Source organism: Saccharomyces paradoxus, chromosome XV (assembly GCF_002079055.1).
Source record: "Saccharomyces paradoxus chromosome XV, complete sequence".
Classification (NCBI taxonomy): Eukaryota; Fungi; Ascomycota; class Saccharomycetes; order Saccharomycetales; family Saccharomycetaceae; genus Saccharomyces; species Saccharomyces paradoxus.
This window is the reverse complement of record NC_047501.1, coordinates 315,869-340,339: the sequence shown is the minus strand read 5'-3', so window position 1 is coordinate 340,339 and position 24,471 is coordinate 315,869. Positions and strand designations below refer to the sequence as shown.

Here is a 24,471-nt window from a genome sequence, read left to right as displayed (position 1 = left end):
GTACGGGCTACTGTATATGATTTCAGGTAAGGACAAGGGGATACATGCAGTCTAATATTAGAACACAGTTTTTGCTCCTATGTTTCTTTGGAAGTACAACTGCACCTGTATGCATCTGGCCTTTCGTTCATCGAAGAGGGCCATGAGAGCGGAAACCTCCGTAAATGTTATATAAAGAAGAACTATCCTATAGGAAATGAGAGGCAAAATCCAAAAGGACATTCGCTCATTTATGTAACTTTTGCTCTATATTGTTGTAACATGTCAGTGAATACCTCAATCCTGATTGACATGAGTTCATTGTTATCCCAATATGGATAAAGTTATGTTGAATAACATCACTCTCCTTTATTCACTTCCTGAAATTGGTGCAATGCGGCGAATTCCAAGTATCTCGTATAATTTTTTTTTTGTAGGGCCTGCGTACTTTTCAGCGTCAAGCATTGAAAAAAAAAACTATGGAAACAAGTCAAAACAAACCAACAACTGTAGTGCGTTCTCTGCTGATAACTCGTTCTTGTCAGAATAAAAAGTTCATCTCTGCCGTTTATTTACTTTGTAAGTAGCTTCTAGCTTTCCCTATTTAAACCATTGAATTTTGATAATGTCCAACTTGTATCCGTGCATTTCAAATAAATTTAGTTGCGTGTAACGTCAAACATGAGAAAAATCTATTTTATTAGTCTTGGAAAGAGTTTTCAGTTACTGTAATAGCAAAGACACCGGGTAACAGTACTTTCCTGTAAGAAAAGGAACTTTTAATTCTGTAATTGTGCTCTCTGGTCTCAACACCTACATATGCAGACACAACAAATCAATTCATGTTTTGCTCACAAAAAGTTCTTATTGAGCTTGACATGCACAACAGCAGGCCATAGTCGCAACAAGTGAAGGAGGACTTGAACGATACTACGATAGTGCAGTGTTAGAAGGTGAGGGAGGATCTAATCATTTCACGAATTACTCAAAAAATCCTACGTGAGTGCACAAAAACTTTAAAACATCTATTTTTTTTAATATAAATCTTTTAGACCAGAACATGAGATTCTCATTAAAACATGACGCAGCAGCTAGTAAAACGACGCCTGGGCGGAGTTATGTGCATTTAGCGTCTTATGTGCGGCCGAACGGGTGCGTAAGAGCCATGGCTATCCAAAATGTGGAATATTTACAAAAAAAGGAGTGGACTGACTAAGTTGAGGCTTTCTTCACTGACGGCTGCCAAGCCTATAACAAAACTGTTTTAAGGCTTGCCTCTTAAGCGATCTTCGGACGAAAAATAAAGCACACAATAGCTCGCATAGTGCACACAATAGCTCGCATAGTGCACACAATAGAACACCTGTAGGAAGACAGTGGGGAATGTCTTGGCTTTTTTTGATGCCCAGAAAAAAATAAAAGTAACGTTGGGGAAATACGCGCGATCATATATCATTTTCCATTGCCTCCTCACGGCGTCTTCTACACTGCGCTGCCTACCGAAACATCTTTATAAAACCTTGGCCGGCCAAGACTCCCAAACGAGGCACACATTTCCTAAAGGAGACGTTTCCGTCCAAAAGTAGAAATGCAAGAAAACCCTGGAGGAACCGTAGGCAAAGAAAGGAATGAAGAAGTTCATATCTTCAAAACTACTTCCAAGCCTTTATTCGTTTCTCGTAAAGGGCGCACGAAAAAATAAACAATACCTTACAGAAAGAGCACAGAGTTATCTCGCGGGGAGTCTTTGAAAGCCAAGAGTTTTTTTTTTTCGTAATGATCTCCCAAAGCAATCATCAACATAGTGGTGCAAAGTTTGGTGTAAGATGTTCTACTGAATTATCTTAACAACTGAATATCATGTGCATAAACGAGTAAACAAGAAATTAAGATAGTGATATTCATCTAGAGTTTCTGTGACTACGGAAAATAACATATAAGTAGGCAATGAAATTTGAACAAATGAGAGCTTTCACATAACTTTTCTTTCTTCAGTTTTCCCCTTATCGGCAGAACAATACAAAACACACTCATACACTCGCTTCTACTATAACAAAAAAAAATGGCTTACACCAAGATTGCTTTACTAGCTGCTGTCGCTGCTTTGGCTTCCGCCCAAACCCAGGAAGAAATTGACGAATTGAACGTTATTTTGAACGATGTTAAATCCAACTTGCAAGAGTACATTAGTTTGGCTGAAGACTCTTCATCTGGATTTTCCTTAAGCAGTCTGCCATCTGGTGTTTTGGACATCGGTTTAGCTTTGGCTTCCGCCACTGATGACTCCTATACCACTTTGTATTCTGAGGTTGATTTTGCTGCTGTTAGTAAGATGTTGACTATGGTTCCATGGTATTCTTCCAGACTTCTACCAGAGTTGGAATCCTTGTTAGGAACTTCCTCCACCGCCGCCTCTTCTACTGAAGCTAAGACCTCTTCTGCTGCTGCTTCTTCTGCTGCTACTTCTTCCGCTGCTACTTCCTCCAGCGATGCCACTTCTTCCGCTGTTGCTTCTTCCAGCGAGGCTACTTCTTCTGCTGTTGCTTCCTCCAGTGAAGCTACTTCCTCTGCTGTTGCTTCCTCAAGTGAAGCTGTTTCTTCCACTAAAGCTACCTCTTCTAAGGCTTCCTCCGCCGTTGTTTCTTCTGCTGCTGCTTCTTCCACTAAAGCTTCCGCCATCTCTCAAATCTCTGATGGTCAAATCCAAGCAACCAGTACCGTTTCTGAACAAACCGAAAACGGCGCTGCCAAGGCTGTTATCGGTATGGGTGCTGGTGTCATGGCTGCTGCCGCCATGTTATTATAATCTCATTGTTAATGGAGTTTTAACGTTCGTATATACCAATTTATCTTTCAATAACTTTTTTTAAATAGTATTTTTTTGTTCGAAATATTAAAATATTTGTGGGAACTTATTTTCACCTAGGAGCTGTAGTGTAGGTTTCGAGAACAGAAATGATTTACGCTTTTCCTTTATCATACCAGGATATGCGCTTTCAAATCAGCCTGATTTTCACTTCATATTTTGGAGATGTTTAACGACGTAGCTATGTCTTTTTTCAAAGACGGTTGAAAAAAGCAGTCAATAGAAAAGGCCAGTTGTCAGTTTTTATATAATACAGAGAAGTACATATGTCAGTTTAAATGTTAAACATTTTTCTTTAAATAACTGGTAAGTTGAAATAATAATATAATCATAAGTGGGAACGAACATTTTCGACACGTACTAAAATCATAGTAACATGGCAGCAACAGCGGCTAAAGCACCGGCGCCCATACCGATAACAGCCTTGGCAGCGCCGTTTTCGGTTTGCTCAACGATACCAGTGGTTTTGGATTGAACGCTAACTACAGTAGCAGACTTCTTGGCTTGACAGGCGGAGTCACAGACGGTAACTGTAGTCTTTAGTGTAGAGAAGTCAGTTGCAGTAGAGGTACCTTCTTTGCATGTACTGCAGACTGTAGCAGTTGAAACCTTAGTAGAATTGTTGTAACCGGTGGTGGAAGCTGGAACGGCAGATGTTGAAGAGTAGTCACAGACAGTGGTTTCCTTGGTAACAAGAGTGTTATCAGTTTCAGTAACAGTGGTACCATTTCTAGTTGAAAAAATAACGCTAGAAGCGGAACTAGCTGGAGCGGTGGTGGTGGAGTTGTAAGGAGCAATGGTCGAGATAGAGGTCTGACTAGCGGAAGTAGAAGAACTAACAATGGTAGAGTTGTAAGGAGCAATGCTCGAGCTAGAAGTTTCAGTAGCAGAAGCAGAAGAGCTAGCAACGGTAGAGTTGGAAGAAGCAATGCTTGAGCTAGCAGGCTCGGCCGAAGATGAAACAACTGAGGAAACTACAGAAGAGCTGACAGCTTCAGAAGAGGAGACGGCTGAGGAGGAAGCGATAGAAGAGGAGCTGCCAGCCTCGGTAGAAGAGGAAACAACCGAGGACGAGGTAATAGCAGAAGAGCTAGTAACTCCAGTTGAAGATGGTGCAGCGGAAGAGCTGGCAACTTCACTGGTAGATGAAGCAACAGAAGAACTGGCAACTTCGCTGGTAGATGAAACAACAGAAGAGCTGGAAATTTCACTCGAAGATGGTGCGACGGAAGAGCTAGCGGCTTCACTTGAAGATGTTGCAACAGAGGAGCTAGTAGCTTCACTGGTAGATGAAGCAACAGAAGATGTAGCAGCAGAACTTGAGGTAGTGAGAGAAGCGTCCATTGCTTCCAATTCTGGTAGCAGTCTAGAAGAGTACCATGGGACCATAGTCAACATATGCTCAACAGCAGAGAAGTCCACTTCAGAATATAATGTGGTATAGGATTCATCACTTGGGTCTTGAACCAACTGTGCAGCAATATCCATAATACCAGCTGGCATTTGATCCAACGAAAAACCAGAATTTGGAGTGTAGGACAAATTGATGTAGTCAGCAATGTTGGTCTTAACATCATCTAAAACAACGTTCAATTCGTTGATTTGTGCTTGGGTCTGAGCGTAAGCAATAGCTGCAAGAGCGGCTAGTAATGCGATTTTAGAGTAAGCCATGTTTGTTATGGTATTGGTAAGCGAGTGAAAGGGTTTTTTGCTGGTGTCTTTTGAAGCAAGAGTAAAGAACGAGATAAGTAGACTAGCTAAAGAGTGATCTGTCCTAGCGATCCTTCCCTTTTTATACTCGGAAGCCTGGAATTATATCTTATTGTGTGGAAAACAAAGAATTTGCATCTTCCCTTTTTGACTATCTTGCTTGCCAGAATGCATCGTTTAGGAATTCTTTTCCACTATTTTCCGTCATTTTTTTTAAAATTTCCATTCCTTCTAAGAGTGGCAGATGGGTTGTTACGAGATGTTTACTAATAATTCGCGCGCAGCGTCGCGCCTCTTCGCGAGTTTTAGTGCAGGCTATTGTTGAAAAGTACTTCGTTTGCCTTTTAAAGTTGCCTTTGGTTGCCATTGTTGTATCTTCAGGGTTTTCTTCGGATAACATCAACTGTGAAAGTACGGTTAAGTTTAGAAGTCGCAATTCAATTATGCCAATTCGTAAATGGGCACTAGGCGGCCTTGGTTCCCCCGTACGAACTGGGTCCGGTAACAACTTTTTGTCTTCCTTGCGTGGTGTATATGCCTATTCCGATCTTTAAATCCCCTGGAGTGTCTGTCGTCCGCCTTAAACGAATTATTACACACACGAATCTGGGAAACCGTGAACCCCATATATTGTCCTCTTTTTTCACAGTTCCTTATCAACACCCGTTTGGCTAACAAAAGCATAAATATAGTTCGTTCAGAGGACCTTTTCGGTACACCGCGTTTACAGCTTGAAAGATCCTTTTAGAGGATAGCACCCTGTTCGTCAGGGGATAATTTGTACGCCGTATGAATGAAGAACATATAAAAAGCAAAAATATGAGGCATAAATAACCACATTGTCTCCATTTGAGGATTTAGCCGTAGCATTGTTCTTGCGTGCACTTGTTTGTTTTCTTAGGTTTGAGTTTTAGCGTACTCATATACAATCTCCTTCAAAGAACTTTATTATGCCTTTTACGATACAACGACCTGCTAGGCTGATGTAAAATCGTTGCTGCTCGAACACTTACTCTTACACTAAACCGTTTGGCAGTGTTCGGCAAAATGATAGCATATATAAAAGCCTTTCAAGCTGTCCTCCTGATGTAGCAGACCAGGAATCGCCCTCGTATCTCTTCTTGGCTTATGTTTACATAAGAATTTGATGATGTGCATTTTTTTTACATGTTGTCTCGAAGGAAAGATCATCGGCACTCAACTTTGCCTTCTGCGAAGACATTACTAAAAACCTATCTTGCCTGCCTCCTCTTAGCGGCTCCAAGGACATGAAAACAATGCACCCGGTACCGGTGTTAATCCGTATGATAGTATTACTTACTCTCTCCCCCTCGCTTATTATCTTATCAGCCCTATTGTCCGTTATATATGTTGAAAGCAAGACATTTACACAGTAGTGTTTATTACGCAATTTTGATATTTACATGGGTGAAACAGCTGCAACTTTGGCGCTCTATATCAAACGATTAGTAATATATTTAATTACATTTGTAGATTTTTCTCAAAGAAAATTTTTCTCCGCCTTTCCTTTCTGAAAATGGAAATAACGCTGCATCGTGAAGAAAAATAATGTAATTTTCGAAGCGAAAGCGAGGGAAACGGAGAGGAAAAATAAAAGTGTTTGGCGTATCATAACCTCATATGGAAGAATTTAGCGCAGTGTAGTTCTCTTGGGCAAACACAGTAAACTCGACCTGGCACTAACATTACAGGATATCTCGTATTGATATTGTCATTGCTTAACAGGTACTCAAGAAAACAAGAAAGAAGTTCCTCGTTGTCCATAAAATTTTTAATAGGGAGGGAGAAAAAGAGAGATAATCAAGAAGAGAAAAAAGTATTTGCATTACACTCATTCAGGATAGCACGTTGGCTGATATAGTATTCAGGATAAAAAATTCTATTTACAAAATGAGATCGAACAAAACAAGTTTGCTTCTGGCTTTATTGTCCATTTTATCGCAAGCGAGCGCCTATACGTTCGTGAATTGTTTTAGCTCATTACCCTCTGACTTTTCTAAAGCTGATTCATATAGCTGGCAATCGAGTTCACACTGTAACAGTGAGTGTAACGAAAAAGGCGCAAGCTATTTTGCCCTCTATAATCATTCGGAATGTTATTGTGGTAATACTAACCCCTCTGATTCGGAATCTACTTCCTCTTCATGTAACGCGTATTGCTATGGTTACAGTAGTGAAATGTGTGGTGGTGCAGATTCTTATTCTGTGTACCAACTTGATTCTGACACAAATAGCAATAGCATAAGCAGCTCTGATTCAAGTATGGGAACTACTTCTGCAACTTCCTCAACAACCTCCTCCACAGCATCAACCATATCATCAACCACATCATCAATGGCATCTTCCTCTACACTAGAGACTTCTTCTGAGTCAACTCAAGCAGCTGCTTCTGTTTCAACGTCACAGAGCTCGAGCACCTTATCATCAGAAAGCTCGTTAACCTCAAATACTTTGACAACGAGTAGCATTAGCTCTCAATCACAAGATGCCACTTCCATAATTTATTCTACTGCTTTTCATACTGAAGGCGGTTCCACGATTTTTGTTACGAACACCATCACGACAAGTGCACAAAATTCAGGATCGGCCACAGGTACAGCTGGATCTGACTCTGCAAGCGGAAGTAAAACACATAAAAAGAAGGCAAATGTTGGGGCAATTGTCGGTGGTGTTGTAGGTGGTGTGGTTGGAGCTATAGCGATTGCTCTTTGTATCTTGTTGATTGTTAGACACATCAATATGAAACGGGAACAAGATAGGATGGAAAAGGAATACCAAGAGGCGATAAAACCAGTTGAGTACCCTGATAAGCTATACGCCTCTTCCTTTTCATCTAATCACGGGCCCTCTACAGGAAGCTTTGAAGAGGAGCATGCCAATGGGCAAACCGATATCAATCCTTTCGATGACTCAAGGAGAATAAGTAATGGAACATTCATAAATGGCGGACCAGGAGGGAAAAACAACGTTCTAACGGTGGTCAATCCAGACGAAGCTGATTGAAGAAAACCATAAAAAATTATTATATTCTTAAACTATTGCCAAACAAGTCTTGTTCCTACTCATTAATTTTTCCCTTTTCTAATTTCATTCAGCCAAATTATCTTCCCTTTTTTATATTATGACGTTCCTTTCGAAACTTTATATATTTCAAACTGGAGAGCTGAAGATAATAAGAAACATTAAATAGGAACTACAAAATCAAATCAGTTATTTTTTTTTCTTCTCATTAATTTTTTATGATATATTTGAATACCAACCCTTAACTTAGTTACATAGATTTAACAACATTAAACATGTTAATTATTGAAATGAATACCACTTAAAAAAGCTATACTTTTTCAAAAATCACAAATTGCCATGAAGCTGATAGTGAACTATCTCCAGTGATCACTAACCATTCTACTGAAAATTTACAAATACGGTGTTAAAAGATGACATAAAGCATGAGACCAATAGATTCATATTCATATTTTCTCTAATTTAGTGTGTGAAGCTGAAGCGCAAGAATTGATAATTTAACAGGATCAGGAGAATAGTAACGTATAAAAGCGAAGAAAGAAATAACTATAATATCATGTAGAGATATTGACTCCCTTTTATGGATTCCTGTGTCTTCGAGTAGAACTCCTGGTGCATTTTATATACTGATTTTATTGCTTTTACGAAAAATGGAATCCAAAAAATCGTCACGAAATTCTCCTGTTCGACATAAATGCGTATATCATTGCACGTAACTATCTCGGCAATCATCGATACGTGTAGTAAAGTGCTGTTCGTTTTCGCACGCCGGCATGATGGTTTGAGTATAATAATAATAGTGATGGGTTCTATTAGGCAGTAGGAGCAACATTTTAGTAGGTGTATAAGTAGGTTTTGATTGACTATTCAAGATCTGTTCCTCGTGGCCCAATGGTCACGGCGTCTGGCTACGAACCAGAAGATTCCAGGTTCAAGTCCTGGCGGGGAAGATTTTTTTTACACCTTTTGCAAATCCACGCAAAGGTCTTTTATTCCCAACTTTAAAGAGTTATGGGTACATAATATTTCCTTTATCCTCATTGTCATTCCATCTTTAATCAGTATATTTTAACTTTTTTTGTATTTTTCCAAACTTTTTCAAGTATTTCCATTTTTCCAATCGAAAAAAATGGAAGATCCGCGAAGGTTTTATTGCCTTAAGTTTAATCCCAAATTTTGCCACCATATAAAATGAGTTCGAGCGATATAATCGGACTACTGAATAGAAGCCCTTGATCAAACGGTATCTTGTTAATACAAATCTACTGTACAATGTCTGCATCAAAAGAAGAAATTGCTGCCCTTATTGTAAACTACTTTTCTTCTATCGTGGAAAAGAAAGAAATTTCAGAAGATAGCGCCGATTCCTTAAATGTTGCCATGGACTGTATCTCTGAAGCCTTTGGCTTTGAGAGAGAAGCTGTCTCAGACATTCTAGAAAGGTCCGAATTCAAGGGTCAAAACTTGACTGATATGCTAAATTCTGCGTCAAAAGCCTCAGAATCAAATAAGAAAGACGATGCTGAGAATGTCGAAGTTAACATTCCGGAAGATGATGCTGAAACTAAAGCCGAGGCTGAGGACTTGAAAATGCAAGGTAATAAGGCAATGGCTAACAAGGATTACGAACTTGCGATTAATAAATATACTGAAGCCATTAAAATTTTGCCAACAAATGCTATCTATTACGCCAATAGAGCAGCAGCTCACTCATCCCTGAAAGAATATGAAGAAGCAGTCAAAGACGCTGAATCTGCAATTTCCATTGACCCATCCTACTTCAGAGGCTACTCTAGATTGGGATTTGCTAAATATGCGCAAGGCAAGCCCGAAGAAGCCCTTGAAGCATACAAAAAGGTTCTTGATATTGAGGGTGATAATGCAACAGAAGCTATGAAAAGGGACTACGAAAGCGCCAAAAAGAAGGTTGAACAATCTTTGAATCTGGAGAAAACAGTTCCAGAACAGTCGAGGGATGCTGATGCTAATGCTAGTCAAGGCGCTGGTGTGGGCGGATTGCCAGATCTTGGTTCTTTATTAGGTGGTGGTCTTGGAGGTTTGATGAACAACCCACAATTGATGCAAGCTGCGCAAAAAATGATGAGCAATCCAGGTGCTATGCAAAATATTCAAAAAATGATGCAAGATCCGAGTATCAGACAAATGGCTGAAGGCTTTGCTTCGGGTGGAGGAACTCCAAACTTGTCTGACTTAATGAGTAATCCAGCGCTCAGAAACATGGCAGGCAATCTTTTTGGCGGGTCAGATACCCCATCTACAGAAGGTGCACCAGACAATGAGAACAAACAATAGTGGATTGGAGTAAATAAGCTTTTTGGCTCAATACATGTTATGTAGATACAATTATAGCTTTATCTAGGATAAGTGTTACCACAACCTTTATTTTTACTTCGAGATCACTTGCGAAATACTTAAATAGATATTGCACAGTTGACTTTTCTTTTTTTTGGGTAAAATCGTCGATTTTCGGACAAGACTAAGGAATATAATGTGATGAGAAACTACGTAAAAAAATTTTTACTAGTAAATGTCTATTTGTAAAACTTTATCAAAAAGCCATTTGTGTACATCTGTATAGACCTTCTAGTATAAGACGGTTGAGTTAGCGGGAACAATGGGAAAAGGTAAGAACAAGACGCACGAACCCAAAAATGGAAGACCACATAGAGGCGCCAATGGGCACAGTTCAAGGCAAAACCACAGGCGCATGGAAATGAAATACGATAATTCAGAAGGGATGAAGTTTCCTGTTAAGCTCGCTATGTGGGATTTTGACCATTGTGATCCAAAAAGATGCAGTGGTAAAAAACTTGAAAGATTGGGTTTAATTAAATCATTAAGAGTGGGACAAAAATTTCAAGGTATTGTCGTTTCACCGAACGGCAAAGGCGTTGTTTGTCCCGATGATCTAGGGATTGTCGAACAGCACGGTGCCTCAGTAGTTGAATGTTCTTGGGCCCGCTTAGAAGAAGTACCTTTCAATAAAATAGGCGGTAAGCATGAAAGGCTGCTGCCGTATTTAGTGGCCGCTAATCAAGTCAATTACGGGAGACCATGGAGGCTCAATTGTGTTGAGGCATTAGCAGCTTGTTTTGCTATTGTTGGGAGAATGGATTGGGCCAGTGAATTGCTGTCGCATTTCTCGTGGGGAATGGGATTTTTAGAATTAAACAAAGAATTGCTTGAAATCTACCAACACTGCACTGACGCCGCCTCCGTAAAGAAGGCTGAGGAAGAATGGCTGCAGAATTTAGAAAGGGAAATCCAAGAACGAAAATCCCACACTAAAGATGAGGATATATGGATGATGGGTAACATAAATAGAAGAGGCAACGGTTTGCAATCTGACGAATCAGAAAGTGAAGAAAGTGAAGAAAGCGAAGAACAATCTGAATTGGAAGGCAAAAACCAATGCATTGAATATGACTCTTTAGGTAATGCTACTCTTAGGGATAGCCTGAAGAGTCGAGAAACGCTATCTGAGGAATCAGAAGATGAAGAAAGTGATTTAGAAGAGAATGAAGAGCCTGTAAGTTATGACTCTTTGGGCAATTTAATTTGATAGGTGATTGAAAGGTGGAAAGCTGTGTTTAGTATCTACGTACGTTCTACATGTAAAGTTGTGATATCAAACTTGCATCATCGAGTTTAAAATTACGACGCCAGTAGCGCCGCTTTAAGGCTGTTTTCGATCCCTTTTTTTTTTACCTTTTGTTACTGTATTTATTCTTTCTTCTTTGAACAAATCTAGCTATGAAATGTAAATATTAAAAATAAGAACGCGAAAGAGAGGGGATAAGGTGCCAAATTGTTGAGCTATGCTATCAGCAATAGGTTCCATACCCGAGCCCCAAAACTTTGCGCCTAGCCCAGATTTCAAGTGGCTTTGTGAAGAGCTATTTGTGAAAATAGATGAAGCTCAATTTGATGGGACAACTGGAACTGGTAAATCAAGATCTTTAAAGTACTATGAAATAATTTCGAATTTCGTTGAGATGTGGAGAAAAACCGTAGGAAATAATGTATATCCAGCACTGGTTCTCGCTCTTCCCTACCGCGATAGACGAATCTATAATATTAAGGATTACGTATTAATAAGAACTATATGCTCTTACTTGAAGTTGTCAAAAAATTCTGCAACAGAGCAGCGGTTGAAGGATTGGAAACAGCGCGTAGGTAAGGGTAGTAATCTTTCTTCTCTTCTTGTGGAAGAAATTGCCAAAAGAAAGACTGAACCAAGTGGAAAAGCGATTACAATTGATGATGTCAATGGCCATCTAGATGAATTAAGTAAAGACAGGAACGCTTCCGGACGAGGATTTAGGAATCTTGTCAAGTCAAATCCTTTTCTATATTGTCTGGAGAATATGAGTTTTGTCGAGTTAAAATACTTCTTTGATATCGTGCTTAAAAATAGAGTAATAAGAGGTCAAGAGCATAAATTTCTAAACTGCTGGCATCCTGATGCTCAAGACTACCTTAGCGTAGTATCCGATTTAAAGGTAGTAACTTCAAAACTCTATGACCCAAAAGTTCGTCTAAAGGATGATGATTTGAGTATAAAAGTTGGCTTTGCATTCGCTCCCCAATTGGCCAAAAAGGTGAACCTTCCATATGAAAAGATATGCCATACACTACATGATGATTTCTTGGTGGAAGAAAAAATGGACGGAGAACGAATTCAAGTTCATTATATGAATTATGGTAAATTCATAAAATTTTTTAGTAGGCGAGGTATCGACTATACTTATCTGTACGGAGCAAGTTTATCATCAGGAACTATATCGCAACATTTGAAGTTTACAAATAGTGTTAAAGAATGCGTTTTGGATGGTGAAATGGTGACGTTTGATGCAAGGAGGCAAGTAATTCTCCCGTTCGGTCTTGTTAAAGGAAGTGCGAAAGAAGCGTTATCCTTTGATAATATAAATAACGTTGATTTTCATCCCTTATATATGGTGTTCGATCTATTATACCTTAATGGGACCTCGTTGACACCATTGCCTCTTCATCAAAGAAAGAAATATCTGAACAGAATTTTAACACCTTTGAAGAATATGGTAGAAATAGTACGATCATCAAGATGTTATGGTGTAGAATCAATCAAAAAGTCTTTGGAAGTTGCGATCTCACTGGGTTCGGAAGGTGTTATTTTGAAATATTATAATTCGAGTTATAATGTTGCCAGTCGAAACAACAACTGGATCAAGGTGAAACCTGAATATTTGGAAGAATTTGGAGAGAATTTGGATTTAATAATAATAGGTAGAGACTCTGGAAAAAAAGATTCTTTTATGCTAGGGCTACTTGTGCTAGATGAAAAAGAAATGTATAAAAAGGACCAAGGAAACTCCTCTGAAGTCGTAGATGACTCAAATCAAGGAGAAAACATCCAAAATTCAAGGAAAAAGGTGAAAAAAATTCTTTCATTTTGTTCCATTGCCAACGGTATATCTCAAGAAGAATTCAAAGAGATCGACCGCAAAACAAGAGGACACTGGAAAAGAACGTCCGACGTCGTTCCCCCTTCCATTTTAGAGTTTGGTTCAAAAATACCTACCGAATGGATTGACCCTAGTGAATCTATTGTTCTAGAAATAAAATCGCGGTCTTTAGATAACACGGAAACAAACATGCAGAGGTATGCTACCAGTTGTACTTTATACGGTGGCTATTGTAAAAGAATACGATACGACAAGGAGTGGACAGATTGTTATACACTTGACGACTTATATGAAAATAGGGCGGCTAAAGTTAATCCTAGCCATCAAGCGGAGAAGTCTCAACTTGGATTGGTACGCAAAAAGAGGAAGAGGGTGCTAATTTCAGACAACTTTCACCAAAACAGGGAACAAAAGCCAATTTCGAACATCTTTGCCGGATTATTTTTTTATGTTCTTTCCGACTACGTTACCAAAGATACTGGAGTAAGAATTACACGAGGAGAACTTGAAGACAGTATTGTGAAACATGGTGGTAAGCTGATATATAATGTAGTTTTAAAACGTCATTGCATTGGGAACGTTCGTCTAATCAGTTGTAAAACCACCACGGAATGCAAGGCTTTGATAGATCGAGGATACGATATATTGCACCCTAGTTGGGTGATCGATTGTATGACATATAAAAAGCTCATTCTGATCGAGCCAATTTATTGCTTTAACGTCTCTCAAAAATTGAGAGCCGTTGCTGAAAAAAGGGTGGACTGTTTGGGTGATAGTTTCGAAAATGATATTTCGGAAGTTAAACTGTCGTTATTGTATAAATCACAGCTAAGTATACCACCGACAGGGGAAGTCGAGATAGATTCTGAAGTCCAATTGTTTCCATTATTTTTGTTCTCCAACAGGATAGTATACATACCGCGTTGCAAAATCGGTATGAAAGATGAGATTTTAGAAATGAAAATTAGGTTGTTTGGCGGAAAAATAACAGATCAACAGTCTCTTTGTAACTTAATAATCATACCATATAATGACCCTATTTTGAGAAAAGACTGCATAAAGGAGGTAAACGAAAAAATAAAAGAGCAAATAAAAGCTTTCGAAACTATACCCAAGATAGCCAGGATCGTTGCGCCTGAATGGGTGGATCATTCTATAAATGAAAACTGTCAAGTGCCTGAAGAAGATTTCCCCGTAGTCAACTATTGATAGTGCATTTTGGAGAGACTTAATTTTTTGAAGTTTACTTAATATTATCCTACATATACACATTAAATACTTCCGTACCATTTAGCACTAAAGGTGGAAGATGCGCGATTATATTCAAAAATTTGCCAGTCAACTAATCCAAGGAAGATTGTTGTTGCGCGGCTGTTGTCCCATTTGTAATAGGGTCGCTGGCGTTGCTTTTGTGTTTCCTTCTTCTTCTTTTCTTCTCTTTAGAAGTATCTTCTTTACCTTTGGCCTCGTAACTGGGCGAATTAGCTTTCTTCTTCTTCTTTACACTCAAGGGATTAGGAGCCTTTAGGCCAAACTTTCTTTTCTTAGTGGCGGATTCCTTTCCTAATCCATTACCACTTTCTTGGACTTTTTCAATATTAGGGTCATTGAGACCCTTGTACAATTTTCGTTCTTCGGTCATCTTGCTTGCCTTAGCACTCGCCGTACTGAGTGGTTCCATAACCATGACGGACCTGGTTAAATGGATTAATGGAACACCTGGAACAGTCCTCAGCTTCCTTCTCAAAACTATGTCCTGAGAAGCAACCACATATCTATGTTTATTTGCACCGCTGACGTTAACAACGCTTTCGATGCACTCCGCAGGCGATTTTGGATCCTTAAAGGAGTGATTACAACGACGTCTTTCAAATTGTTTTGCCAAATCAATTGCACCTTCATTCCTAGTTTCATATAATGCTTGTATGCAACACTGTGTGATCATGACCTTTACGTCTGCTTGCAAGGTTCTTTTCAACCCACTCGGTAGATTAAAATTAGAATTATTACATTCTAAAACAAGCTGATTATCAACCAAAACTTGATATGGCTCACGGAACTTAAAGGTATGACTGTAAACAAGAAGTTGTTTCCTATATGACTTAGCCCTCTTTTGACGCATGTTAGATGTACAGGGAACTCTTACAATAGTGGGTTCTGTTTGCTGTGATTGCTTCTTTTCTTGCTCATCACGGATGATTGTGCTACTGTTGTTTAATTGACGTCTTAAAAAATTTTTTTGCCGAAGATCATCGCATCGCATATAATTTTTTTTTTTTTTTTTTTTTTTTTTTTTGGTAGTGATAGAAATAATCAATAATACATTAGATGTCTGCCATACCTGGAGTACATCGTAGAGCCGAGATCGCAAACGTAGACATTCAATTATAATCTGCGCACCAACAAGAAATTATTATTTGAGGTAATTTGAAAAAGGGAAATACCCATCGCTCTGTTGTTTTAGACAGTAACGGTGGAAGATAGCAGTAGATTCCACACTCTTTAATAGGTTCGATAACACTTGCGCTCAGTCTTTCATCTATTAGAAGATAATTTTTGAAGCTACTTAATATGGTTACCGGAATTTCTAACCTCCTTGATTTTCCTTTATTGGCGGCTAATATATATTCGCAACAAAACTATAAGCAATGAATGACCTGCGTCGCGAACGAAGCTTTATCGTTATTACTTATTTGAATACATATATTATTGAAAAACTTTAACCTACTCGCAAGGCCCACCAGCCGAACTAGCGATTCTATACATTTTCCTTAAGCTTTTGCGAACTTGAATTAAAAAAAGAAAAACTCATCGCCAAAAGCCTCCTAGTGATCCTAACCTTAAGATCAAAGCTTACCAAAAGTCATCCAATTTCTTACCTCCCCCATTATATATTAGCATATTGGGAGTATCGTCACCGATATCACCCAGTACTCCCTGCGTACTAAATTTCAGGACTTTTTCTTTCAATTCTTGAGGTGAAAGAGCATTATTGAAAAATTCACTGTCTGATGCAGGCTGTAATGACAGAAAGTAACTTAAAATTCCAGCGACGTGTGGTGCTGCCATTGAAGTACCTGATAAACTTAAAGTTGCGTTCCTTGAACCAATATAAGTGGACATAATATTTATACCGGGGGCAAACACATCGACACATGTGCCCCAGTTCGAAAAAAATGCTCTATCATCACTAAATGTCGAAGCGCCCACGGTAATACTTTTTTCAGCTCCTGCTGGTGAGCTGAGACAAGCATCTTCATCCTCATTCCCTGCTGCAATAGCAAAATGGACACCGCTATCTGCAGCTGCATTTACAGCCATTTCCATTGCTAGGGATTTACTACTTCCTAAAGAAAGGTTGGCGGTCGATCCTTTGAATTCTTTACTTTTCTTCTTTGAGGATTCTACATGTTCCTTAGTAACATACTCTATACCTTTAATGACATCTGAGACCGTTCCTTCTCCATTTGAACGAAGAACTTTAACCGCTACCATTTTTGTATTTTTGGCTACACCGAAGTGCTTCGATCCAATAATCCCTGCACAATGGGTTCCATGTCCATTTAAATCGGAAGCCTCATCGTTTCCCGGTATAACGGCTCCCCATACAGCACGCCCTTCAAAGTCTTCGTGTTCGATATCAATTCCTGTATCAAGCACATATGATGTGACACCTTTTCCAGCAGCATCTTCATATAAATATTCCAAATCTTGGCCGTATTTTGCTTTCTCTCTGTGAGAAACCCTATGTAAACCCCAAGGGGCTTCTTCCTGTAATGACGAGTTGGATATTTTTACTTTACTTTCCTGCTCGATGAATTTAACAACTGGATCCTGGGAAATCATTTCAATGATTTCATCCGTAAAATAGCCAGTATAACCTCGAAATAAACCATTTATGTCAAAAGAATTATCAATACCTCCTACTTGCGATTCAGATGATGCTGAAGACGAAATCATCCCCCAAAAAACGTCATCTTCTGTAAGCTTACTTACTGAAATACTATGTTCCTTCTGTACCATCTGCATATGTGATTGAATGGGCTGAAGTAAAATATCTTCATTAAAAACTATGATATACCGATAAGGAAGAAACTCTATTTTGTGAGCGAGATGTTGTTCTCCAATGTGAAAATTTTCAGCATCCTGTTGTACCAAACCTTCTCCTGCTCTCGCACTGCGAGTGCCATCGATAGTTTCAATAAAACGAACTATTCCGTCGAGTTCAGGGATGATCATACAAAGACTGAAACTTGCCAAAAGTATAGGTAAGATGGGAGAGAGCTTCATGTTTACAAATGTCGCGTGTTTAAACAAATTGATAATCTGAACTTAATATATTGTAGTGTTTATAAATTTCGTGATTATTACAGGGCTCAGACAAAAATAAATCCTTATCTTATATAATATATATGTCGGTGTCTGTTATCAGTAGCCGCCCTTCCGAGATTCACCATTGCTCGGAAGATGCGAACGGTGGCTTCTCCCGGAAGGAGAAAATAAGTGGAAAAGCTGATAAAACTAACTACCAAATGTCGCAGTTTTGGCTTATAATTATCTATGACTTATTTAGATCAATTTAAGTAATTATTTGGATAATTTTGAGAGTAGGAACAATCTTTAATAATGTAGCATGCCTTTTATACCAGATTGAGTTTGACTGATGTTGTACAGTTATATACATATACACATATATATATATATATATATATATATATAGATAAATTGAAACGTACCTACAAGTCTTTCATCGATTTGTTACCGGAAGTGAATATTTTGTAATAAGACCATACCCAAAATACGCTAAAGCAAATGAACCCGACAGTACAGTTTAACAACACCCACAAGTCTGGATACTTCGCTGGAGGTGCTACAAATAGATCTAGGAAATGATAAAAGCCCATAGCAATATACGTCGCTATAATAAAACTTTTCCAAACCACGTTATATGGCAGTAAGCTTCTTCTTCTATAATTGCTATTAATACTACTGATAGAAGGACCAGGTGTTAAGGATTTTGGCAGAAACCTTGGTGTAATGAAACTGAAATTTCCAATCAGCCAATTGCTTAGTAAAAAAGATACGGCATACTGTAAATGAAGACCGTCCTTTTTCAACAACGGCCATAGGGTGAATAAAGCCACATTGTTTATCCAACTTACTAGGGATAGGACATTCCAATCAGTAGAAGAGTAGAGTAACGTAATAGGTAGAAGTGGGACAAGAATAGTTTTCTCATGTACCTGAAAGCTAAAAAGGAAAAAGGACATAGAACATGCAATTAATACGTATGGAAGAAGATGCTTCTTCGGGTGTAGCAATGTCATGATCATGGCTGGCAAGAAACCAATTACGGTGGCAATCAATGAGTATAGCTGGAGCTGTTGAACACTGAATTTTTCTTTGTATTTTAGAAAAACGTTTGTAACGCACCAGAAATTAGCGACTTTATCTTCGAAGATACCTCTGGCAAAAGGGAATATCCTGTGAATACATTGGTAAATATTCTTTAATCCTCCTCCCAAGAAATAGAGTGGAGCAAATATTACTGCAAAGGTTGCGAGTGTTGCAAACGCAATAACTGTCAACCGGGCTATGTTAAATTTGGGGAAGAACAATGATCGACTTAATAGATAAGCAAAAAAAATAGGTGCATAATACAATGCCATTTGTTTGAAACAAATAGATAGGACAAAACACACTGCCGCCATAGCATAATACTCGTCCAATAAGTTATTTATGGCATAAGCTGTAAGGCCAAGCATGACTGAATTATATTGAAAGTGCCCATGGTCGATGAGCATTAATGAGGGTTGGAACAAAATCGCCGATGCCGCAATGGATTGCCCTATGGGCGACTGGTTTCGATATCTACCAAGCCATTTGGTAAAATATATTACTGCGGGAAAATAAAATAATATATCGCTAATGATAACAGTAGAGCGCATATATGTTTTCAAGCCATTATCGGGGGATTCAAAACCACGAGACTTTTCCAGCGCAAACCAAGATGGATTGAAAAAGGATCCAAGTAGGCCCAGGAGATACGAATGATAAGCTGTCAATGGTGGATAGTCTAATCCCCAGTATTGCAGATCATACCAGTACCACTTAGAAAGTGGTAAATGTTGTGTAATTTCCATCCAATGTCTTTGAGCTTCAAAATCACCGTGCAGCGGTGGACTGCCTTTCCCAGAATATGGGCCAAGTCCAATTGTGCATCTCACTATCACGGCACATACGAAAATAATGTACTCTGGCAGCCATTGGTTCCCCACTGGTCTAAATGGATATAAGAAGTCATACATTGGAGAAGCATAAAATGATTCTTCTGCCGGTTTGTTCACCAGTAACCTTTTTCCAATGGCCATTTTCAATGCAAAGCCAGATGTAAAGAAAAGAGTTCCGGACACCGTCCATTCGGAATACCACTGCTATAACATATGCAGTTTCTTATTCTAACACTAAAGTATTATTTTCAGTATATAACACGCACAATATTCGAGCGAAGCATCATCTTGGAAAATTCAACTATAAATTTCCGGATAACCTTCGATTCTGTGACAAAAAACTTGCGCTTTCCATAATGGAGGAGATAAAGGGAAGTACAGAAACAAAAAAACGACTAATTTAGTTTCAGAATAGGAATATCATAAGTCAATGGCATAGATTTGGTTAGATGAATGAAGAGGGTCTTAAATGGAAATCGCCATAATTTATAAAAAGATATATGTGTTTACATAAGTCACCTTTTAAATGACACATTCTTACCTTTGGCGGCAGGTCTCCTCTTTTTAGCTGCCCTCGGTCCATTATTATCGTTAGATGATGAGTCGAATTTCCTCTTCCTTTGTTGTCTGTTATTTTGGCCCGCCTTACTAGATAGGATATTCGGAATTTTGGAATAATCCACGGCCTCTTTTTCCATTATGTCTTTCTCTTTTGCTGGCTGTTTCTTGTGGATGTTTTTCTTCTTCAAGACAACAATATCATCAGGATTTTCAATCTTGGGTGAATGCTCAGGGACACCTTCAGGTTTTATCGTCTCAATATTCTGTACCTTGGGAGGTACAAGGAGAGGTTTCTCTACTTCGAATATAATATCCTCCAAACTTGCTAAGGCAGAGTTGAAATTTTGAGCTCGGGTCCTGATATCTTCAATCTTTACTTTATTTGGCAGGCCATTTTTGCTATATGAAATATCATACTCTTCACATGGTAGAATTTTTCCCAAAAGAATGGAAGAAGTAGTGACAGTTTTGGCTCGACCGTTGGACACATTGCTGTTGCATAACACCGAAAATCTTTCCATAATATCACAAATTTGAGGAGTAGTTATAGCCTCTAATGATATTCCGTCTGCTTTGGATTCGAAAGATGGAAAAGGAGCAGTTTCTTCATAGGTGTTCTTGATATTTCCTAATGTATCCCTTATCAAATTAGCCAATACTTTCGCATTTTGGCGGACATGTTCAGTCACACCATTAGTCAAAGAAATAACACCTATGACATCAGTAGGTGTATATGCGACAAGAGCAGCTAATAGCTGATTTGGCATAACAAATCTTGGCGATTCATCATCCCTTCTTGCGATAAGGTCTCTCCATAGATATAAATCCTTTACTAAAATTTCCCTCTCGGGAGCTATGTTATACTGATACATCAGTACTCTCCAAGGGCTCTCTTTTTCGATTGGAGAATAAACTTCCGAAGTAGGTGTCAGCGGTCTAAACTTTGAATATTCAAATCGTCTTTTAGCGACATTTCTTGATTCATAAAGAACACCTGCCAATTTATTAGACTCGATAAGCTTGTTTCTCAACTGGTCGTATATATTTAGTAAGAAATGCGTATCAGCTCTGGCATAGGCCGTCATGGGTTTAGAAAGCGGTCTCATACGCCAGTCAGCCAGCTGATATTTCTTTGAAGTTTTGAAATTAGCAAATTTCTCCAACAGATAGGCTAAACTATGTCTAGGAAGTCCGATCGCTTTGGAGGCATGGTAAGTATCAAACAGACCAACGACATACAAACCCAGATCTCGCTGGAGCCAAATAATATCCATGAATGCACCGTGAAAAACCTTCACAATTGAAGGGTCCGTAAACACCTCATTTAAAATATGTAAGGTTTCACGAAGTTGCAGAGTATCAACCAAATAGTCTCTTTCCCTAGTACTAATTTGCATAAGGCAAACAATACCATAATATGACCTATAGTCGTGATGTTCAAGATCAACGGCAATTTCTTTCGTATTTTTCAAATCTCCCAACATTGATTCAAGTTTTGTCCTCGTGTCCACCCAAATTGGTTCAGAATCATCCCAAGATTTAGAGGGAATCTCATCTCTAATTTGAAGGATTTCTGGATTATACTCTTGATGGTCAATTTCATATTCGTAAGGATGGGGGTAGTGACTGGGGATATTCTCTTCATCTTCAATCAACTTCAAACTCTCAGAAAGTGGCTTCAAAGCGTTTGGCTTTTCCTTGAGTAAAGGTATGAACGGGTGACTTTCACTGTTATCAATTGGAGTTTTGAACTTCAACTGAGGTTTTTCGACTCTTTTCGCTGGAGAAAAGCTCTTTCCTGAAAAGTCGCCTAAATACTGAAGATCAACACCACTTGACTTTGAGTTCATTGCACGATTCAGTTTATCCAGCGAATGATCCGACATTTCTAACAGATTATCCATTATATTTCCAAAGTCATTCCACAAACCAGAAATATCCTCTTCTTTAAGTTCAAATGATTCATGATGCTCGTCAATAGAGAGGATGATTTCATTCGCCATATCTGCAAGTTTGTCTGATTTTGATTTCAAAACTTTACTAAATTCTCTGTCTAAATTCCTGTAAAAGTCCACATCTTGACCGGCTAATGAGGATGCCGTTCTAACCACATTTATCACCCTAGATAGAAGTACATCCTGATTTTTAGAAGCCATAACGTACTTACTTGGTGCTTATAAGCTGTTCGTTGTTCCTCCTACTTCTATCTTCAGAAGAACTTAAAACATAACTACTGAAAAATTTTCCGATGCCCCCATATCTTTTGAAAACTTGTAGCAAAATATCACGTGGTTTACTTTTGAAATATTTTAAAATTTAAAAAACACTTTATTTTCTATAACTTAAGGTTTTAAAAGTTTTACTAAAAAATTTTATTGTATATGACTTCCGAACACAAAATATATAAAAATGTTAATTATCATATTTGAAATGGAATTTCTGTTATTTAATAGTTTACCCAACCAAAAAATGTAAGATTACATATATTATTATTACCCATGAAATTGTTCTAACAAGAAAGTTTCAAGAGTACTATATGAGAAGGAATAGTAGTAATATAAAATTTAGCCGAGGACGTATCATTGAGTTAATCAATTTAAAGCTCTCAACCCCTTCTTGACGTATTCTCTGTATCGCTAATATCCTTACGATGTAAAAAGGAGAAGAAAGGACTGACATGGGACTACTTATCATGGGATAAAGAAATCATGTTTTCTTTATCAAAGCAAATATATTTTTTTTTTCATATACTATCTGAAAATCTTGGACTTTCTCAAGCCGAATGATGGCCAATTGCTTATTACACACACACACACACACACACACACACACACACACATATATATATGTATATAAATGGAGGGTTTTTGATGTTGCTCAATGATGATTGTTTCAGGACACTTCACGAAAAATAACTAATCCGGCTTTGATCGCTTGTTATAAATATGAGCGTCTTTTGCCTCAGAGTATCGCTTCTGTGAAAGGTGAGAATTGGGTGAGGACGATCCCTTATGTTGATGAATTTGGGAACCATTCTCATTGGATTTATCAATATTTGACGGGAGAACATAATCAACTTTTCTACTCTTATCCGGTGAAGCGTTAAAGGAGCCCACCAATTGAACTATTCTTCGATAGTATTTATCCAAAACATTGTATCCACTTTTCGGGCGATTAACATAAGAATAAGAATCCAAATCAAAAGATCCTAATGCATTTTTATCTATGACAAACTTTTTTTGTTTTTGCTCTATACTACATAACGTAATGTTATGATCCCGGGGAATTATTCTGTAGTTTACTCTCTTTAAAAAATCGTTCTCCAGTATATTTAATTCGTGACATCGTACTCCTCCAACCTTTGCATAATGGGCGTTAGTTGAAAATGAATCACACAAGCCCTTTGTTGCAACCGTGGTGGCTGTTAATAAGAACCTATGGGCAGTTAAAGAATTTAGCGTAAAATCAGGATACACAGTTTGCAATAAATCGATATAATAAAGTGATGTCATAAGCACACAATGTTCCAAAGAGGAAAACTTGGTCAGTCGTATGAAATAGTTGAAGATTGATATGTTTGGCGGAATCTTGGAATGATATCGTGTTAAAGTAATTTGGTCATCCGGTTTCTTAGTTGCAGAATTTTCATTGATCGCTATTAGCGATACTAGCATTCGTGATATGAGTACCACAAGGTCGGTTCTAGAGCATTTATTGAAATCAGCGGGTAGAATTACTTTTGGTATACCTTGATCCTCATTTATATTTTCGGAACGTTCTCCTGATGTGCTTTCCATGATTTCTATGAGTCTCCAAAGGATGTCCTCGTCTTATGCTAGCTTGCAGACCTAAATTTGATAAACACTTATAAAAAGAAAGGTTATCTGCCTTTCAAAGTATATAACTGATCACTGGAACGCTATTGGAAACAATACGGATGATAAATTGGAATATAAATAATCTTAAGAAGAAAAAAACAGATAGGAGCTATAATCGGCTAAAGAGAAAGGAAGAAAAGTTGCAGTGTATACGGATGAGCACTTTTAAAGTAATATGGCTATTTGTGACGGCTTGGGGCATTAGATTAAAGGAAAGCCAATATACGCTGAATTACTTTCTGAAGCTCGAATCCTTGATTCATCAAATGAAGAAGAGATCCTAGGATAAGTATGGAAAGACGAATGGCTTGTTCGAATCTTATAACCCGTATGTATTTCCAAGGTGGTTTACAGTAGCCTCAGGCCCTCTACAACGGGTTAAAATCTGACTACAGTTCAAGCACGTTCGCCTCATTCATATTTTCCATAGAAAGCGGACTCAAATTTTGAAACCGCATTCTAAAAAGAAAAACTCAATAGCACGTTAGATGCTTTTAAAGCGTACCATAATTCGTTAAGAATACAAAAAGTGTACTGATATCGTACTTCCTCTAGGGTAGCACAACCTTGATTAGGCCAGAAATTAAGTATCAAAGTTTTCTTGTTTGCTTCGAGGTACTAAAAAACAGACACTCGGGGTTAGTAGGCGGTCTTCCGTTGTTGAGCTCTTTTTTTTTTAGAAATCCAACATCTCTTCGAATAGTAGATTAGAAATAGTATTTATGTCAGCGTTCATTGAG

At 38.3% G+C, this 24,471-nt stretch overlaps 11 protein-coding genes and 1 non-coding gene across 12 annotated transcripts; 6 read left to right on the top strand and 6 right to left on the bottom strand.

Annotated features, from left to right (window-relative positions):
- Nucleotides 1-2,041: 2,041 nt before the first annotated feature.
- On the top strand, nt 2,042-2,785 carry TIR2 (putative GPI-anchored mannoprotein; the record flags this gene model as incomplete). Its single annotated transcript, XM_033913270.1, has 1 exon — nt 2,042-2,785. The coding sequence occupies one exon, from the start codon at nt 2,042-2,044 to the stop codon at nt 2,783-2,785; it is 744 nt and encodes a 247-aa protein (XP_033769161.1).
- A 426-nt stretch (nt 2,786-3,211) lies between these two features.
- TIR4 (Tir4p) lies at nt 3,212-4,516 on the bottom strand (the record flags this gene model as incomplete). Its single annotated transcript, XM_033913269.1, has 1 exon — nt 3,212-4,516. One exon carries the CDS (start codon nt 4,514-4,516, stop codon nt 3,212-3,214), a length of 1,305 nt encoding a protein of 434 aa, XP_033769160.1.
- Nucleotides 4,517-6,466: 1,950 nt separating this feature from the next.
- Nucleotides 6,467-7,579, top strand: SLG1 (Slg1p; the record flags this gene model as incomplete). Its single annotated transcript, XM_033913268.1, has 1 exon — nt 6,467-7,579. The coding sequence occupies one exon, from the start codon at nt 6,467-6,469 to the stop codon at nt 7,577-7,579; it is 1,113 nt and encodes a 370-aa protein (XP_033769159.1).
- An 895-nt stretch (nt 7,580-8,474) lies between these two features.
- On the top strand, nt 8,475-8,547 carry SPAR_Otrna9R. The gene has a single exon. It is a non-coding gene; the product is annotated as a tRNA-Arg (tRNA).
- A 322-nt stretch (nt 8,548-8,869) lies between these two features.
- On the top strand, nt 8,870-9,910 carry SGT2 (Sgt2p; the record flags this gene model as incomplete). The annotated part of the gene is made up of 1 exon (XM_033913267.1): nt 8,870-9,910. One exon carries the CDS (start codon nt 8,870-8,872, stop codon nt 9,908-9,910), a length of 1,041 nt encoding a protein of 346 aa, XP_033769158.1.
- Nucleotides 9,911-10,232: 322 nt separating this feature from the next.
- Nucleotides 10,233-11,180, top strand: TSR3 (ribosome biogenesis protein TSR3; the record flags this gene model as incomplete). The annotated part of the gene is made up of 1 exon (XM_033913266.1): nt 10,233-11,180. One exon carries the CDS (start codon nt 10,233-10,235, stop codon nt 11,178-11,180), a length of 948 nt encoding a protein of 315 aa, XP_033769157.1.
- A 256-nt stretch (nt 11,181-11,436) lies between these two features.
- DNL4 (DNA ligase (ATP) DNL4) lies at nt 11,437-14,271 on the top strand (the record flags this gene model as incomplete). The annotated part of the gene is made up of 1 exon (XM_033913265.1): nt 11,437-14,271. One exon carries the CDS (start codon nt 11,437-11,439, stop codon nt 14,269-14,271), a length of 2,835 nt encoding a protein of 944 aa, XP_033769156.1.
- Nucleotides 14,272-14,404: 133 nt separating this feature from the next.
- On the bottom strand, nt 14,405-15,184 carry UTP23 (rRNA-binding ribosome biosynthesis protein UTP23; the record flags this gene model as incomplete). The annotated part of the gene is made up of 1 exon (XM_033913264.1): nt 14,405-15,184. One exon carries the CDS (start codon nt 15,182-15,184, stop codon nt 14,405-14,407), a length of 780 nt encoding a protein of 259 aa, XP_033769155.1.
- A 731-nt stretch (nt 15,185-15,915) lies between these two features.
- Nucleotides 15,916-17,352, bottom strand: YSP3 (putative subtilisin-like protease YSP3; the record flags this gene model as incomplete). The annotated part of the gene is made up of 1 exon (XM_033913263.1): nt 15,916-17,352. The coding sequence occupies one exon, from the start codon at nt 17,350-17,352 to the stop codon at nt 15,916-15,918; it is 1,437 nt and encodes a 478-aa protein (XP_033769154.1).
- Nucleotides 17,353-17,798: 446 nt separating this feature from the next.
- Nucleotides 17,799-19,433, bottom strand: ALG6 (dolichyl-P-Glc:Man(9)GlcNAc(2)-PP-dolichol alpha-1,3-glucosyltransferase; the record flags this gene model as incomplete). Its single annotated transcript, XM_033913262.1, has 1 exon — nt 17,799-19,433. One exon carries the CDS (start codon nt 19,431-19,433, stop codon nt 17,799-17,801), a length of 1,635 nt encoding a protein of 544 aa, XP_033769153.1.
- Nucleotides 19,434-19,807: 374 nt separating this feature from the next.
- RRP6 (exosome nuclease subunit RRP6) lies at nt 19,808-22,009 on the bottom strand (the record flags this gene model as incomplete). The annotated part of the gene is made up of 1 exon (XM_033913261.1): nt 19,808-22,009. The coding sequence occupies one exon, from the start codon at nt 22,007-22,009 to the stop codon at nt 19,808-19,810; it is 2,202 nt and encodes a 733-aa protein (XP_033769152.1).
- A 759-nt stretch (nt 22,010-22,768) lies between these two features.
- Nucleotides 22,769-23,650, bottom strand: PHO80 (Pho80p; the record flags this gene model as incomplete). Its single annotated transcript, XM_033913260.1, has 1 exon — nt 22,769-23,650. One exon carries the CDS (start codon nt 23,648-23,650, stop codon nt 22,769-22,771), a length of 882 nt encoding a protein of 293 aa, XP_033769151.1.
- Between the last annotated feature and the right edge of the window lie 821 nt (nt 23,651-24,471).